The 19,136-nt window shown below is 35.6% G+C and overlaps 1 protein-coding gene across 11 annotated transcripts in view; it reads right to left on the bottom strand.

The window, feature by feature from the left end:
- Positions 1-19,136, bottom strand: part of KIAA1109 (KIAA1109 ortholog) — a 99,870-nt gene that overhangs the window by 62,678 nt on the left and 18,056 nt on the right. For all 11 annotated transcript variants that reach the window (XM_015861881.1, XM_015861877.1, XM_015861878.1 and 8 more), the window contains exons 7-22: positions 18,621-18,702; positions 17,838-18,031; positions 14,078-14,157; positions 13,305-13,455; positions 11,835-11,991; positions 11,342-11,420; positions 10,423-10,514; positions 9,586-9,703; positions 8,287-8,442; positions 7,791-7,888; positions 6,719-6,897; positions 6,474-6,580; positions 5,239-5,447; positions 3,888-4,115; positions 3,149-3,286; positions 1,289-1,465 (exon numbers count right to left, since the gene is read on the bottom strand). In XM_015861881.1, coding sequence (XP_015717367.1) covers positions 1,289-1,465; positions 3,149-3,286; positions 3,888-4,115; positions 5,239-5,447; positions 6,474-6,580; positions 6,719-6,897; positions 7,791-7,888; positions 8,287-8,442; positions 9,586-9,703; positions 10,423-10,514; positions 11,342-11,420; positions 11,835-11,991; positions 13,305-13,455; positions 14,078-14,157; positions 17,838-18,031; positions 18,621-18,702 — 2,245 coding nt within the window. The remainder of the gene's footprint in view (positions 1-1,288; positions 1,466-3,148; positions 3,287-3,887; positions 4,116-5,238; positions 5,448-6,473; positions 6,581-6,718; positions 6,898-7,790; positions 7,889-8,286; positions 8,443-9,585; positions 9,704-10,422; positions 10,515-11,341; positions 11,421-11,834; positions 11,992-13,304; positions 13,456-14,077; positions 14,158-17,837; positions 18,032-18,620; positions 18,703-19,136) is intronic.

Here is a 19,136-nt window from a genome sequence, read left to right on the forward strand (position 1 = left end):
GTCCTCCACATGATCTCTTGCCCTCCCTTTAGTTGTATACCTTCACAAATTCTTACAATACACTGTGTTATGAAAGGAAAAAGGCAATGACCCTGAAGCATCAAGTTCTGCTTCACATCAATGCTGACAACAAAAAAGCAAAATTAAAATACTCTATATAGTATTCAATTGAGAATTTTTAGAAGATGAAAACTCTTCATTTATATCAAACATTCAGAAATGTTCCTTAAAGCTTAGAACATTTTGAATCAACTCAGTTTAAACTTGAAGCAACTACTGCTGGAATAAATACTATATCTAATCTAAATCAGTAGTACCAATTTAGGAAGTCTCTCTACAAAAGCCCTCATATGCAGTATGAAAACCTGGAGCCTATTCTATAAATGTAATGTAATTGCCTGTAAGCCTTGTTTTGATTTTATATGCTTACAGAAGTGTTTAAGCCTTGAAATTAACGCCAATTTTTAGAAGAATGTGAGGATGCAGAAGTGTCTTTAAAAAAATCAAGAAATAATGTAAAAAATCAAGCTAAGTACAGAATAAAAAAAAATCAAGCTAAGTACAGAACCTGATATTCTCGTTCCTGATAGCATTCCTGCAAGGAAATGCCTATGTATCTAAATGAACCTTACATGTGAGGGATAACCAGCTGCCTTTCAGACTGTAACCATAAATGGGTACTTAATTTGTTCTTCCCAGATCATTAACCAGTAGGAGTAATGAACTTCAATCTCCAGAATTCAGCATCATATAATGAAAGTGATTTTAGAAGAAGTCCAACAGATTCACTAAGAATCCTTTACTTGATTTTTTTTTAATAGAGTTTTTCTATCTACTCTTTGTTTCATTGCTTAGTTTATGGCCGAAAGGGTCCCAAAACACTGGATCTATTTACAGACAAGCGTTACTTATTGTACAATCAAGCCACTTTAAGTACAAGCAGTTACTATGGTTGATTTTCTAATCAGAATTCAAGTATATTAACATACAGACAAAACAAGCATTTACACATATTATCATCAGTATTCACTGCTGATTTGTTCATGTTTGCTAAATATCACTCTTTTAAACTCTCATTTAACACTAGACATCCTGTTATATCTAGGTGAATATTAGATTCAGCTCTGCTGGAATCTCCTATTTTTTCCATGTAAATGGTTAGATTTCTAACCTGTATACTTAAAATTACTGAAAGCCAAGATCACACATTTTCTGAAGTTCACGCTATAGCAGTTTTACAAGAAAGAAGGAAGTTAATGCTTCAAAGCAAACAGTTTATAGATGATACCTGTGGTGCTGTAACTTTGGCAGTAAGACTTCCAGCCTGCACATCTATTAGCCACGCATATTCTAAGGTATCACTTCCAAGAGGCAAACCTTCTGCAGAAAACATCGCATGGGCACGCAACTGCAGACCTGACAGACTAATGTGGCCCTCTCGAAGGACTTCATCAGCTGCAGGTCTCTGTCAACGATAAGGTAACAGTTAAATAAGCTACTAGTATTTGCAAAGACTGTATAGAGAGTGCAAATAAACCAAAACCAAAACACGGTCAGATATTTCATATACACTCATACTCTCTTCTTAAAACCTGTTGACTTTCATGCAGTTAGTCAGTCCCAAGGCTTCTCAGCATTACGCATGCAACAACATACACGTAAATCTCATGTGGGGAAGCAAACCTTATCTGAAAATTCTCAGGGCTTTTTTGACATACAGGTTAAATTCCAGTTTCAAACAGTAATTCTCATTGCCTTCAGCTGTGCCTGTAAATAGTAAGTCCTGTAATACAAACACTTCGCTCCAGAAACAAAGATACAAGGGAAAGAGGACTGCCTGCCCTGTGTCATCAATATATACAATTCAGGCAGCTGTCCCGAAGACTATTGTACTAATCCTACTGAGATTACTAATTTGCAATTGCTGCAACTCCACACCACCACTTTTTCTCAGGTTACTATTATAGATAATCACAGTGTTTTACCCAAAGCCCAGCAGGCTGCGATTCCACTTTCTCAATGGGGATATTTTCTTTGCTAATCAGAGCTTAAGAAGGTAACACTCTCAAAATACGACTAACATGGAAAGTCCTAAGATGCTGTTTAATTTCATGTGATTACGACACTACATTATTTCTTGCAATGCCTTTATCTTCTAGTCAGTCTACAGACAGAGGTTATATATAAAGTACTTTTGTGCTTGGGCACTGGGTCCAAATCTGGAAAGTTTAAACAAGCATCAACCAATTCATTTCATTAGCTTCCTGACATAGCAGGAAGCAGAGGGATGTGCTTCTTAGACTGTGTATGGTTAGAAGTATAAGGTTTTCAAACACTGCAATATCATTTCTGGCAGCAACATATTTCAGTATAAAAGGAATGAAAAACAATGTAATCTGTAAGGCCCAGTTCAAGTAGTGTAGTTTTAATGCAACCAGCACGTGCATAAATAAAACAGCCACCGACTTCACTGAGTAAGGATAATTGCTCATGCTAATGAATTTCTATCTAAAATCCTCACTGAGCTAAATTTATGTATGGGGGCAATTTTTGAAAAGTTCACTAATAATCATAGTAAATTAGTACACAGTTAACTAATAAGCCACAATTAATGCTTAATTTTGTTTCTAATTATTTTCGTTGTACCCCTACTGGAGGAAAATTACAGGTCATGCCAGTATCTTGATCGTAAGCTAAAGATCCAGCTCTGATTTACTCTAACAGAATAAATAGAGATGTGAAAGATGTAGTTATTCTATTTACTACCACTTGTCATTTTGCAGCTTAAAGTGAAACATCTCCAGGCACTGCATAGAATTTACTTGAATTACTACTTACATTACTTACAGACAAAAATCTTTAAAAAGATTCAACAGTTCTAAGACCAATGTGAATATTATTCTCAGTTTCCTAGAGAATATTTTCAAGGAAGGCTTAAGTACAATTAAGAGAACATACAATCTTTTACACGCCTTTCACTTAAAATGCATGCTGGAGAACCAAAGATTAAAAAAATATATGCATCAAAATTTTCTTTCATATATGATTCAAAAGCCTTTAACTTCATATATATCAAAAGAATTAATATTAAAATGGTTACAGTTTCCCCAACACAGATATACACAACCAAACAAAATAGGCTAACTACCTGATAATTGTCATTCAGAAACAAATTCACTGGAGACAGCACAAGTTGAAGCATTGTTTCTCTAAATCCTTTCTTCATCTCGAAACACAACCTCTCCAAGAAAGCTGTAGGGCACTCAGGACCATCAGGACTACAATGCTAAAGGAAAAGAAAATAATAATCAAACAGCCATTTCAGAATCTGAAAAGGTACCACACTGCTGAAGCCGTTAGATTAGAAGCAAACCTGTAAGCAGTAGGTATGCTAGCTTTCCTTCAAGTTGATAATTAAGAAGAAATCTGTGCTACTTCAAAAACCTTTGAACAGCTGTATAAACAGCAATTCAAATCCATCTGAGCAAACCCAAACCTTTATCTGGAATAGTTTTTAAATTCTAGGGAAGCCCTCACAATGCAGCTGCAAAGAGCAGGATGTGTTACCAGGAGATAGCTTTGCTATTTAGCAGAGAAATCATAATTGTCAATCAAAAATAATGAACTACTGATCACAAAAAAAAACATCTTCTATTTTTTATTCAATCATTTATAAAATATCCAGTTCACATTTCAGGTAAGCAAAGCCATCCATGTTCCAAACTAATTTAGATAGCCACAACTTTGCTGAAGCGTACATGTGCGTTATAAAAACAGCTCCCTAACCTAACCTAACGTTCTAGAGAGTTACATTTAGCTCCAGATCACGCAACTGGAAAAAAAAGAATTACAAGCAACAAAATACTTTAAGGTCCTAGAGCTCTTACCACTGGCAATCGCCCATGCACTTTGTACAAATTAACAAGGACAGTAATATCCCACGGACGTAGAGTAAGAGGGTGAACTGCCTTGACTGAGCTTTCATTATCCTTCTTTTCATTTTCTACTCCCACAGCTGTCCATCCAGAGCTTGAAGATGTTGATAGAGACAAAACAGGGCTTGAAATAACTTCTTCAAAATCAGTGTACATGTCATCTTCTCCAAAGTAGTTTTCCTAGGAAAATCAGTTATTTGCAATGACTGTAGGGAAAACACTTTACAAAATTTTATGAAGGTTATTGCTAACCTCTTCCCTTTCCTGCAATTCATTTGCCTGCTAAGACTTCTCCATTCTTTTCTAAGCTCAGATCTGTAGAGCAAGCAAGCAAAGAGGAAATGCACAACACAGAGAAAGTAAGCAATTGCAAAGTGCTCGTGTCCTTTGAAAAAGGTCTGCAGGAAAAGACAGGCACATTATTAGCCCTGACATGATGACACCCCTGGATATGTAATTTTATCGTCTCACATCAAGTCTCCAAAGTATTTTTTCTGTTAATACACTACACATGAACTAAGTACTGCTCAGTGCACAAAACAAAAATTCACAGAAGTTAAGCAAAGTTAACTGGCTTTGCTTTTTAACAAAGTGAAAAGATAAAAGTCACTGTGAGGCATCCTGAGGGTTTTAATGTTGTTGTTTTCCAAAGCAGATCCAGCAGAGGGTGCTAAGAACTCCAGTAAGTTATTCTTGGTGCTTTCTAACAAGGCTTGTACATCATTCATTCTCAGTAGGTAGGAAAGCCCTAGGGAGCCCAATCCCTAGCTAGCATAGCTAGCATATTAAAACATAACAGAGTAACATCAAGGCAAGACAAAAAATTGTTCCTAAATATTCCCTGAAGTAGCTTTTCAAATTTAATTTATTCTCACATCCTCTCCCTCTATGACCCCAACTGCACAAATTCCCAACAACCTGATTAAAACAAAAACCAATCAGGATACTCTGCAGAACTTAAAATGCCCTAAAGGCACCAATTCTGATACATCTTCGCTTAAAAGTAGCTGGTAATGTACACAGTCAAAGATTTTTATGATACCATATATTTACACGCACAACATCACAAAAGAAAAAATATGCTGATACAGATCTACTTCTGTTCTGTAAGCCTTCTTATAAGCCTGTGCCAACTGTATTCAACCCAGCCAAGTCATATCATCAAACCAAGCCATGCCAAACTACTCCTTATGAAAGGACTGAATTCACATATTCTGCAGAATTCTGTCTGTTTCAAACAAATTACTTCCCTTTCCAACACGTGGCCATCCATAAGCACTGTGAGCCGTGTTTCTATGCTTACCTTTATAGATAGAAAGGCTTTAAGCAGTGGTCCATACAGGGTTATCTGGGAATCTGGAGAGAGCTCCAGTTCCACATGGAGCTTATCTGGGGGCAGCTCTGCAGGGTCAAGGGGAAGGCGGGTCGAAGCAGTGGGAGATGAAATCACACTCTCAGATGTCTTCTGTGATGGCCTTAGCACAGATAGCATTGTTTCTTCCATTTCTGACACTTGGGAGAAAATGAAAATGGATTTTGATTATGTTAGGTTTCTACCAGACATAATTATGAAAATATGGAAGAGTAATAAATACACAACTTCTTGCAGCTTTCTAATTTGGATTCTATAACTATGCTAATATACCTATGCTACTGAACAGATTTCTCATATCTAGTAATCATGAGAATACAGAAAAATACAGAGTATTTTTGTCAACATGAATTATGCAAGAGATAAACAAGCCCACAAGTTACAAAAAAAGATCAATTTATTTATCTTGTTTTTCAAGTTAAACAAAGACCTGCTTTTATTTCAGGGTAGCAGATTTCCCACAACTGCATAGCTACTGCAGAATAAACAGAAGTGAATAAACAGAAACAAAAGTTGTATTAAAAATCTGTTCTGAACCAACAACTGTATGATACAATTTCCTCTCAAACGTAATTACTCTAGTAACAAAACAGTCCTGAAATTCAAGTTCTATTTCTTCTTTTTACTTGGAGCTAGGGAGAAGCATATTGTCTTTTTTAAGTGAAGAAAGGCCAAGAAAAGGAAGCAAATGACTCAAAATCATTTTGGGTTGTAAAGCAATTGCTTTATTTGCATATAGTGTATTTAAACATTCAAATAGTAGGGAAAAAGTCACAATATCACAAGGGAAAAGGTTTAGAAAGGCTGAGTAACACAGTATTGCCAAAAATACTGTACTTCACATTTATTAAACTAAGTGATAATTTTCTTCAGGTAACAACCCATTTAAGACATCTACTGTAATGGATACTGAGAAAGTAAACACAGATAGTATATTCTTTTTTTCTATGGGGAATTTGGATACTTTCTGAAATCTTTTATTGAAAAAAAATGTTGTTAGGTTTGAAATGAAAATAGGCAGTCCCACCTTTGACCAAAAAACAAACAAACACAAAAAAAAACCCACCAGAAGTTCAGTTTAAAATTAATTTCTGCAAATGTATGAACACAATCACAGCACTTCCTGGAATTAAACATACTGAGAAGAAAAACATATTTGCACTTACAGGATTGTTTTAACTGCTCATCTGCCTTTTGAGGATAAATTGGGTGCCATGAGTAGTCAATCGTAAACATGACACTCGGGACTGTCCAGCATTCAACCCATCCAGCCCTTTCAAAAAAAAATATTTGTAGCATAAGTTTTGCCATATATATTCCATTAACATACAAAGTTGCTTTCTTTGTGGAAAAGCAAGTAAATATAAAAAGCCAATATAGATACGTGAACATAAATCAAAAGCAGACTCACTCTTCCTGAGTAATGTTCCTCCACTTGGGTTTCCCTGTTTTCTGACCACTTGGACATTCACCAGAAATGCAAGATTCAGGATTTACTTTATTCGGTTGACAATCTTTCACCAACATAAAAAGAGAATATTTGCTAGGATGACAATCTGGTAGATACAAATGAAGATCAACATCTTCTCCCTAAAATCAAAGAGTAACAACAAGAAAGTATATTTCCATTCATTTTCTGCATAATGCTCATTTTATTTACATGCTCACATGTACCACCATCTTCACAAAGATGATGATATGGTGATGCACAATGTCTCCGTCTTTACATGGTTGCTGACCACAGCTCCCACCAATTCACTATAATATCCCAAGAGCTCAGCATTTCTTAGCTGTTATGCATCCAGTAACTTGCATGTAAGATCACATCGTGGCAAGCAGCAAAACACAGGTGCACAGCTTTGGGGGATTCCAGTTATTCTTCTGTTCAATCCATTATGCAAAAATTCAGTGGCTTGCTCACAACTTACCAACTTACTAAAATCAACCACACTTTTTTTCCCCTTAATTTAAACGTAGCCTTGCTTATTTTGTTATCAAATTACACAAGCTTACAAACATCACCTTCAAGCAGCTCTTAATATTAGTAACACCACACAGCTTTTATTTTAAGGAGGACAAAACAAGAAGTAAAATGTTCCAAAGAATTAGTTTGGCATATCAAAAATACATCTGTTATTTTATAGAAGATATAAAAAAATCTGAAGACAGCTTTCCAAAATGATTTGGGTTACCCATTTCAAATGTGTATATATATTTATGTGTGTGTGTCTGTACGTCTGTATATATATATCTAAAATAAAAACACTAAAACACTCCATGATTGGATGCTTCACGTAATCAAGAGAAATTATTTACTTCTGGTTTATTTAAAGAAAAATTATATGATCAGGAAGTGAAAGAGTGTATTTTTCTTTCAGGAAGGAGTTTACCACAAAGTTCCTGACTGAAGTGGAAAAGGAAGTAAAAATATTTCACATTCAGAAAACAATTAAAGAGAAGGGCACTGAGAGAACAGAACTTACCTTTAAAGAGAATCTGGTATTGCATGTAGTTGGAACAAAGTCAGTGAAAGGCAGAGAGAAAACAATGTTTAATGTTTCTCCACAAGCTGCTAGATAAACTGGGAGAGAATAGGAAAAGCAAACAAATAAAACACTGTCAAAATGACTCCCTGTTTTGTTCTTAGGCAATTATCAAACATACAGGTACAATTAAGGAAAAAGGCGTGAGCTCATCACAAAATGCTGTGTATTTAGAGTATAAATCACCAAATTATTCAGAACATTCAAAGGATTCTCAAAAATGAATGCTAAAAATGTGATCTGAAACTACACTTCCAAGAGAAGGTATATATTTGTATCAAATGTACAAAACAAGTGAGGACTTGCAGCAGTTTTAGGACGGTTTATGCATAACAACAGTAGCAAAATGAGTAGTTATCACTGAATTCATTTCATAGTAAACATGCTAGAATTTTTGTCGCTGTGTGTACTGTTTCAAATCTTAAACTGACTTTACCATTTTCTTGTTGTTTGGTGGAACAGTCAATCCAGTTGTGTTGATTGGCTGCCCAGATCATTTCAAATTGATGGAACATGACTTTGAAGTTCCACATATAAGGAACAAAGGAATAAATATCAGGTGCACTATCACTAGACCAGTCTTGGATCAAATCTGAAATTACATAGAGTAATAAAAGATGAGTTAGTGACAATCAGGTGAGAGATTTCCTCTTACATGTTAACCTGGCTTTTAATAAAATTAAATTTTAACTTTTAATAAAATGTAAATCACCAACATTGGTTACTTCACAGAAAAAGGAAAATGAGGGAAACTACACAAAACATCCATTCCTCAAGCAGATATTCCACAAATACTTCCTGTTATTCCATCTCCTTGCTTTCTAAGCTGGAATGGCATTGGTTTAATCACGCTTTCTAGTTTAGTTTTATTCATTAACGAGGTTTCACACTTATCCAAAAAGCAATGGACTAATTAATGTTTTCCTCTGATTTTCCACTCTAATACTATGAGCATCAGTTGTATTTCCTACCATCAAGTCTAATACAGCAAAACAGTGTTTCTGAAGAAGCTCACCGGTTCACTCTGCATAGATCAGTAGATTATGCTGTGTACGACAGCAGCCTATAAATGATTACTCTAGCCTCACTAGGAGATAACTTTATTAACATCACACTATGCTTGTACTAATTAATCCTCCACTCAGCAGGGCTAATTAGAGCAGGTAGTGCCCCACTGATAGGGCTATATTCATTCTATTTCTACAGCTGGAACATTCAGCAACAGTTTGGCAATGAAGGGCTGTCTTGTGTACACGTGTTCTTCCCCATAAGCCAAAATCCTAAGGAGCAAATTACTTTCTCTCATCATCTGTCAGCCACACAGACAAGACCTAAGCCTAAATAACTAAAACTCAGTCAGCCAAGGAAGAGAAATATCAGAGAAATCAACATCCTAGTGGCAAATATTAAACAAATCAATAGCTCTGGTTAAAAAAACAACAACAAAAACACAAAAAAAACCCTACATCTGAAATTTAAGATTGCTTAGCAAAACTGCAGATCAAATTTTACTTAACTGTTAGAAAACTAAATTATTCAGTATATCTACTGAAATAAAAGAATATCATGTAATTAGACACCGATAGCCCACAGAAGGCATTGGGAGCTTGGTCCTCAGAAATAATTTGTTTTCCTGAAGATGTGAAATCTCTGTATCTGCAACTCTAAGTTTGAAGAAGTGGTAAAAAAAAAGAACATTTAATTTGATACGTAACTTATTCAGTAAGGCAGTTACCTGTAAAGAAGCTTTTCTGAGCAAAGATAAAATGATATGTTGCTTTATAAACCTCAAGTTCACACTGCCATGTCTGTGGCATGTTCCATATCCGGGGATAACTGGCATTAATGTGAAACTGTGAACAAGATATTAAAGCATTAGAATCATTTGAAAACATGACAATGTTTGGCCCCGTAGCGCAGCAGTTTTCACATATGCACTTTGCTGAATAATTAAAACTCTTTTCCTGCTGAGATGAACAGAAGGCCATTCCAGTTCCTTAATAATTTAATCTCACTCTCTGTCTTTCTGAGTTTGAAGGTCAAGTGTTAGTGTATTCATTTATTTGGAAAGGTATTACTACAAACTTCTGATATGGCTCAACGGATGTAAAGTCTGTTGCACTAGAAGTACCAAATGACTGATATGATGCTCAAAAACTAGATTAAAAACATCGCTCTAATAAGTCATTTAAAAACTAGTGTGAAAGGTAATTGACAGAATTACAGAAGTTGAATGTCAGGAGAATGAAACAGAACACAGCATCATTTCAGAAAATTTAAGTCCCTTGAAATAGCTACATATGCAGATATTCTGTAGCACAGCTCCAAGTGTAATGAGTTACTAAGGTAAAGTCCATACAAACATGCAGCTACGAAGCCAACTAGGCAACCCACCCATAAGTTTCAATTCACAGAAAACCTTCCCTATGTATCAACAACTTATAAAAAACAACAAAAGTTGTATTTCTGCACTGTTCACAATCTTGAACATCAACTCTATAAGCAAATGAATATGCTCTTTATTAAAAATTCTTCAAGGAATGAAGTCTTGTTCTTAACAATGCAAACTTACAGCTAGCATTTCAGCTTCTAAGAGAGTCCGGTACTGCATACTGCTGGTGGCATCAACATGTAGAAGTTGCCCTTTAATTGTAGGCGAATAGCCTAGCAGATAAAAATACAAAAATAATCTTTTCGATACAACAGTTACACAAGCATTTAAATAATTATTACTGGTGAATTCAGCAGTCCCCAAACAACCAAGAAATGTTGCTGAAAACTGCTAGTGTGATAATTCCATCCCCTGTTAGTCAATGAACAGCTTACTGTGCTCTGTTGGAGGGATGGAATGGCTTAAGTTTCAGAAATCTTAGTATGAATTGCACAGGAAAATGCAAATATACCAGAGAGAATCAAGAGAACAAACACATCAATAAAAAGGTTTCAAATCAGTCAAGAAAATGAGTAAATCAAACAGGACAAAACAACGCAACTTTACATTTATCTCAACTTCTTATAGACTTTGGAGTTTATTTTGAAAAAGTATTACTAGATTATTTTTCGTAATGTATTCCTCAGCACAGCTCAACTATGACACCAATCCTATCAAAGATGACTTCTTGCTTTGAGTTGACAACGAATACATCACTTGCTTAAATACAGACATCATTAAATGATGCACATTCTAGTGGTTAGAAATTTTGATTTAGGTTTCTCAGCCCAAATAAAACACAGAGGTAACAATTATTTAAATTCATAAATGCTTTAATAACTTCACTGAAACGCAAAAGGAACCTCTTTTTCTTTCCTTGTGTAAATGTACGTATGTATTTACATATAAGTATGTGTGTATATACACATATACTACCTATGAATATTTATTTATCACACATTCAAAGGGAAAACATTGCAAGATAGTCATGCTCATGGGATAAAAGACAAGTGCTCATGAAAAAAATTAAGAAAACAAATTAATCCTAGCCTTAACTCACCATTCTCACCAACTGTCATGGGAATGTTTACTTCCAAATATGATCCTGCACCAACATTTACATGGACAGCATTTGTTTCCTGCATGGATTAGAAAAAAACACAAAAAAACCCACAACTATTACTTCTAGACCCTCAGTGTCAACCAGTATATTTCATGCATCTGGATATTATTATTCACACACCTGGGTTAAAAAAAAACTCATGTAAAATTACTAACGGAGTAGCCTGTCCATTGAAACCAGACATACAGTGAAGTTATACTGCACCCCATTTATAACCCCCCCCATATATGCATCATTTGTTTCTCCTGCTGTCATTTCTCCAGTGATATTAGATACTCATCCAGTATCAGAAGAAATTCTGTATTCATCAGGGCAAGTTTAATACTAATATACACATATAATCACAGAAAATAAATACAATTTCAAACACAGTGGAAAAACAGTTGAAAAAAAAAACAAAACATTTTACACACAAGATTTCATTATTTACCCTGTTTTTGGTAAAAAGCAAATCAATGGTGGCATCTGCAATAATATTCATCCGTAGTTCAAATGCAAGAATCTGTCTTGGTTTCCCAGGCTGAGCAATTTCAGAGATTTTCATAACTTGGTAGTCTGGTGGGAAGAAAAATTTCCACAGGCAATCTCTAGTGGGGAAGAAAGACAAAACAGTTGTTTTAATTTACAGAACAAATATACATAAATATGTATATTTATGTATTTAGTTCACTTAATGATTTTCCCATTGGTGAGTCTTCAGACAACCAGCAATCACACTTTAGGAAGGAATGCTTGCTTTGAAGGCTCCCTGATGATGAGACTAGCTCACAACCAAAACAAAACTCAAAAAATTCTGTTATTAAGAGATGTCGATTGGATATAAGCCATAGTGGACAGATCATAAAAGAATTTTAAAAATCTGATTGCAAACTATGGTGTTCTTCTTACTCCTTTAGTTTACAAATCTATCAGAAAATTGTAAAAGGAAATAATCTGTTTATGCTTCAGTTTGTGTGTAATTGATCATTGTAATATCCAGAAAGAAACAAAGTACAAAATGTTTAAGACTTCTGAAAGGAAGTGAAGCTTACATTTCTACATACACCTATCAGAACATTTAGTTACATGGAAGGAAAACCACAGAGACTGAGTACAGACAGCAGAGCTTATTTAGTTCAGAAAGCAAAGGTGAGGAAGCAAGTCCTTGAGCTAAGTAACAGTTTCCGTGCATCCAGCACCTGACCACTAAGGTAAGTTTAAAGTTAGCACCAGTAGGGCAAAACAAACAGACAAAAACAATAGCAAAAAGAATCAAACCCACAACTTCAGTAAGAAAAAAAAAAACAAAAACAACAACAATCATGCACACAGTCAACAATCATCACAGTAACACTGATCTGGGGAAACCCAAAGCATTACTGCATGGAGTAATTAAGATCAGTATTTATGGAAGCTCTTACATGAATTGAGGAGTACAAAGTCCAACCAATTTCCACAGACCAGTGCTTTGAAAATATACATGTACTTTCCAAAATTCTATCTTCTATCCATGGCACGATGAGAAAGTGTACCCAGGTGCATATGCCCATGAACCTTGAGCATATTGTGCGCCTTGGAGCACACTGTGCACCAAACTACCTGTTGGCTGGCCACTTGGAACTATAAAAAGCATACCATCACAGTTCTGTTTTTCTTGATAGTGTTAAAAATGTCATTAGTGACTCACTGACTTTGTTCTGTTCTAAAAATCAGACTCTTCCCTCAAGTTCTACAAGACACTGCTGTGTCAACAAGTACAACTCTAACCAGTTGTGACAGAATTGTTTCTTCCTTACAAGACTCTTTAGTCAAACCCATACAAATTTTAAGAGAAGTAATCACACTCTGGAGACTCCAGAATGTTTGCTGAATAATAAAAGATATTAAAGATTAAAACTGCAGTCATAAATCATGATAATACCTCTGCCTATCAGCCCAAGGTCCATAGTTGAAGTCTGTTCCTTTCCCACAAACAATGTCCAAACCCCAACATGGTGGCAGATCCTGTAATTTGCTGTCTTCGTTGTTAGCTTCTCCATCATTACTTTCCTCTGTCTCCTCTGGTACAAGACCTATATTACATAATATAATAAAGAGATTATCAAAGGAAGCTCCTTCAAATTAACATGAAAAATGTCAGCAAAGCACAATACAATTGAGTTTTTCTTGTTTGCTTGTTTGTTTTTGAGAACTCTGTAGTTTGTAGTTTGTATCAAGCCACAATTCAATATAGACTCTCATAAGAAGAGCAAAAAAATGACCCAAAATCCCCGGGATATTCTCAGGTACTGGTATCTAATGTAACTGAAACACTGGCAAAAAAAGCAGTTTTATCTGCTAATTATGCTTTTCACCAATTCAGGTCTTCATGCAACCACCTTCAGTTCTCAGTCCTACTTACATTTTCTGAAACATGGCATTCATCAACTCTTTCCAATTTGTGTGGAATTTGGGGGAGAAAGGGTTATTTTTTAATATTTCAGAAAAAAAAAGAATATGACTACTACTTCAGAATGCCTTCTTTCCACTTGAAAATATTATACATGAAAATAAATTATACATACCATGATATATAATATAGATATGAAAATAAAATGAAAAAAAGCATGAAAATAAACTATCTAACAAGCTCAGACAATTAAAAATACAATCAACACTTGAATCCCTTAAAACTTGAAATTTAACACAAGGTACCTGGTTCATCCATATAATAATAGATGTCAACATCATTGGACTGCATTACCACAAAACCTTCTCCCATCAGCCTTGGTGGTCTGAAATGGAAGAAAAGTGCAAAGACACATTAAGCATAATGAAACAGTAACACAGGTCAGATTAACTCATAGCTCACAAGTAGTAAGTATCAAAGAATCATCAATAAAACTGTATTAAGCAAGCCATTCTAAAGAAGTATTTTACTGAAATAATACGAAAACATCTGTATATGCCTATCAAAGATTTTCACAAAATTCCAGTGTCTTCCATTTCAGAGGAACTGCAGGCAGTTGCATATCTCAGTAAGGTGAATTAAAACCCTCCCATTTGAAGATTCCAAAGTATTAGAGCTTGAACAAACCAAATGCCAGTTCTAACCCATAAGCAACACATTATACTCCTGGAAAAGTCTGCAGATTCCAGGAGATCATAAAAATCCTGAAAAGAAGCCTCATCATAAATTTACAGAGAACAGAAGGGGATATGCTTTGTGCAGTTCCTCAATAACCACACAGCAAATACAACCACTGATATAGTTTTGTCCATATTTAAGTGGAGTGAAGAAAAGCCAGTTCCGAGCAGGAAACCACATGGATACATTAAAACCCATTTCCAGAAGTCCCTTAAGTGCAATTTGCTGTTATTGTTTGACCTGTGATGCCCATTAAGTTTTTGCTGAACAAAGAGACCTGTAGCGCTGGAAATACGCTCTAAGGAGCATCTGACCAAGAAGATTCTGTTGGAAAAACTCCAGTTTGATGCAATCCCAAGACAGCAGCTCCACTTGTCTATACCATGGCTGCCAGCAGCTCGACTTTATACTGACTGAAACAGCCAAAGGCCATTTTATTTACAACCCTTTGATCCCATGACATTACAAACAAGGCAGGGTGGAGACGTGGAGGGGTCCGGGTACATGGATGCACAAGGCACACACCACATTCTGTTCAATCTTGCTGTTCTGAAGTCAAAAGTACAGGTAATTACTTCAGTCAGTCTTGTTCCTTCCCTACCAGGCTGTGCTTTTTTGTCTATCTTCTACCTAAAGCTACACATGCTTAAGAAAATAAGCAAGGAATACTCTCTGTCTGGTCTCATCTCCCCTTAACAAAGGCAGATGTCATATTGCTAGGTGATATCAACCCTGAATTGCAGAAACTATTTGATCATTACATTATTACTACTATATAAAATAGCTAAACACTACAGTTATTTCACACACTAAGATTCAAGGTTTCTCTTTGCACAAAGACATTTCTCAGGTGTCACAACTCACAATCAGCTACTAAAGTTCTACTTTCAATGCTACTTCTCTACCAAGAATTCCTTTCTCCTTGTCCTACATCATGTTCTTTCACCCGCTAATAGTTTATTACTAAAATAGCACTCTGAACCAGAGGGACCAGCCATCTTCAGCTCTTCAGTAATTAGACCATGAGTTAAAAAAAAATACCACACCAAAAGCAAGCCCTCCTCTTGCTTAATAATGTTTCACTTTAAAAGATCTAAATAAATGTAACAGTTCTCCTAACACTACCATGCTCGCACACTATGGTCCTTTTCCTACTTTATTTCATATTGATTTATAAAATATTTTAGAGTAATAATAAAAAAATATTATATTGTGATTTCACTACAAGAGATGTATTTCGCACTTTTCGGCCACTTCTGTATGTTTGCACTTCTTAACAAAAAGAAAATCCAATGATAAAAATACATGGTGCAAGACTATCGGGGTAGAAGCATTCTGCTTATGGCACTGCACCTCATTTCAAACACAGTAAAGCTGGAATATATGAGAGGCAGCAGATGAAGAGCCCATGTGCTTCCAGTTCTTCATAAGCAACTTAGTGGGAAATTTCAAATCAATTTCACTTTGAGAGTAATAGCAGCAGTGAAAGATGAAATACTTCCTATTCACTTTAATTTTCCAATTATTTCTTCTTTCTGCCTAAAATTGAATTGGCCTCCCTAGTGAGATGCAAATAGAGTAGGATCTGAAATTAAAAAAAAAAAAAAGATTTAGCAGTTTGTGAATAGAAGTGGGAAGAAAAGTACTTAGATATCTATAAACATTAGTTCATGGAGAGAGCTCAGTTCATTCTGCTCGCACCCCACAGCACACACTAGAGTCACTGCATCTGAAAAGTGCATCTCTGTGCAAGCAAGTCAAGCTGGTAGCATCAGCTTCTCCAACTAAGTGTACCACCAAAAGGGCTACAAAAGGAGGGCTTCTCCTGGCACTTTATTTTTCTTTTTAAATCCCAGGTTTTGGAGAGTTTACATGCAAAAAAAGTGATGGAGGTGTTGAGGAGTTCATATTAAATGACAGCCATTAAGTCTGCTACTTGATGTTTGCATAGATAAGTCAGTCTGTTACAAATTTAATCATCACTTTACTGTTCATACGCTGCCTGAATGTTAAGACACACTGCTTAACTTTTATGCCAAAAAAGCCTAAGAGGGCAGGCTCTCAAGATTCAAAAGCATTCCCATTTTGCAGTGAACTGGGACATTTATTGAATCTACACAGTAAATTAGGGCACATGTTTTCTGCACACATGCTATCCTTCAGCCATCAGGAGCTGCAGGGATGGCAACCGCATAAAAGGAAAACACGGAAGCAGGAAAAAAAAGCTAATAGTTCCAGTATCTTAATCCTATTTCGTTTTAATCTTGTTAGCTTGCATTCAGTATTAATTGGAGAAGTTTCCTTTGTCGTCATGTTCAAAGACTGAGATATTTTTTATACACCCACAGAGTACAATCTGAAGTTGAAAATACGCAATGGCACTTTATATAGGTGACAGTATTTGGCTGATACAAACCTAATTAACATACAGACTAATGAAGTAGAGTTTATTTCCAAGTATTGTAATTCATTCTCCGGATACGGTTGCTTAGGAGCTAATTGAGATTGATATTATCATTAAACATGAAATCATACATGCAGTTGCCCAAGGATAGCATGTATTCCTTTTGTTGAGCAAATAATACCTGTGAAAGACTGAAACTCCGCAGCTTTGTCCAAATTATCTGTTGGCTACAGCACCACAAGCACTGAATAACATAATGCAGAAAAATTCTGGCTGTGAGATTCATATCACAGCAATGGTTTTCATACAGTGTGCACATAAATGTTTAGTTGGTTGAAGTGCAATAAAAACTGAAGCCCAGTATGAATTCTTTTCATGAAAGCAACCTATTTTTTGTTTGTTTGCCTTAGTATCTTTCAGTTTGTTAAAGCTCCATAACCCTGTCTGTCTAGGAGTAGAACACACAGAGGTACAAGGATCAGCCTTCAGAAGATAACACAATTTCTCCCACATCGAGTATCGTGCAGCTTCTCTCTGCTTTTATTTTTAAATGTTTTTAAGCATTTTCCAAACTATATGCAAACTATACCTACAGAACAGAACATCACAAATATTGCATTTATCCTCAAGTGTTATAGGTGTCAGAGCCTGCATCCAGCCCTGTACACACAGAGTGAAGAAAAATAAGTGACTGCAGAACATTAATCACGGAGCAGAATGCATTAAACAAAAATCTAGAATGAGATAGAAAAACAGTACATGTTTCAATGTTTCAATGTTTAAAAACTTCAGTGCGGTAGAAACGCCAATCATCTCAACACATTGAGAAAAGTAAAGTCACAGAAACACAGCCAATTTTTTTACTTGTTTTTCTTACAATAAATTCTGAAATAATAAAGAAGCTTTAACACAACAGAACTTACTCATCATTTTGAAGACCAACATATCTTGGACTTGGAACCAGCATGACTCTAACATTCTCCAATTTTCCTTTCACAATATGCATAAACTGATCAAGGTGGCTGGAAGGCGGCTTTGTGGTGTATGTCAAAAAAGCATCATCGAAGTTAATGCAAAGTGTTTGTGGTTGATAATGATTCCCAAACGCCAGGCGACCCTAAATTGAGAAGATGACCAATTACTTCTAATGCACTGCTTTTTCATATGTAATTATTTATAATTCACACATAGTAATAAACAGTTTAACCATTTCTAAGTAAATAAAGACTGGATACCTTAGCCATAATCTGTACATAAATAATATACTGCCCTGCACATTCAAACTCCAAATGTTTTATTTCCTATCAAATCAGTTTCTTTGTTTTTCTGCAACAGCAGTAACTTTTAAACACAGTGTTTCAAATATCCCGAATAAAAGATGCACAGAAACAAATACTAATAATAAAAATGTGTAACACTCATTACCGAGCTTAATTACTCAGTTACATTTTTTAAATTATTACAAGCCTAAGAAACATTTTATTTCCCCAAATGGAAAATATGACTTTATTTCTCTGCATGCCAGGAGGATCTATGACTGTGTAAGGAAAGTGGTGTGGGGGGGTGGTGATGTCATTACAAAACTTACACAAAGCATGAAGGAAAGCAAAAAAAAAAAAGAACATTCAAGAAAAATGAGTACATCTATTCTTTATGTATGTACTACTAAACACTTTCATTAACAGTGACTTTTTCTCCCCACTTACCGTGCTCACATTGACTTTAATGACAGGAATAAGTGATCTCCACGAAGAAGAAGGATCTTGAGATTCTGTTTTTACTTTCACACTGTGGAAAAAAATGTTTATTATTACTCAGTCTTTTCTGTGAAAGAACTAACCAAGCTTGTATTCTAGGGATCTTCAACGCACAGCTCTTTGAAAACACTTCTTCCCACAAGGGTACATCCTCTAAGGAACCTGCTGGCAGCATACTGCAGACTCCTCCAGAGCCTGGAAGAGTAACCTGAAGCTTGTACCTCAGGTGCTGGCATACTGTGAGCTGACACAGGCAGAAAACAAGAGAACAAGTACATCACCCTTGAGGAACTTTGGGTTTTTTTGCTAAATACGCTTCAAATAATCCTTTTAAGTCTTTCGTGTGTGATCTGTCATTTCCCAAAGGCAGAAGTCCTTCATGCATATGTCAGTAAGAATGTAAACAATAAAACATGAAGAGACTGGTTTGGGAATTCAGCCCCTATCAGGACTCAGCACTGTCAC

This window comes from Coturnix japonica, chromosome 4, assembly GCF_001577835.2.
Source record: "Coturnix japonica isolate 7356 chromosome 4, Coturnix japonica 2.1, whole genome shotgun sequence".
NCBI classification, from domain to species: domain Eukaryota; kingdom Metazoa; phylum Chordata; class Aves; order Galliformes; family Phasianidae; genus Coturnix; species Coturnix japonica.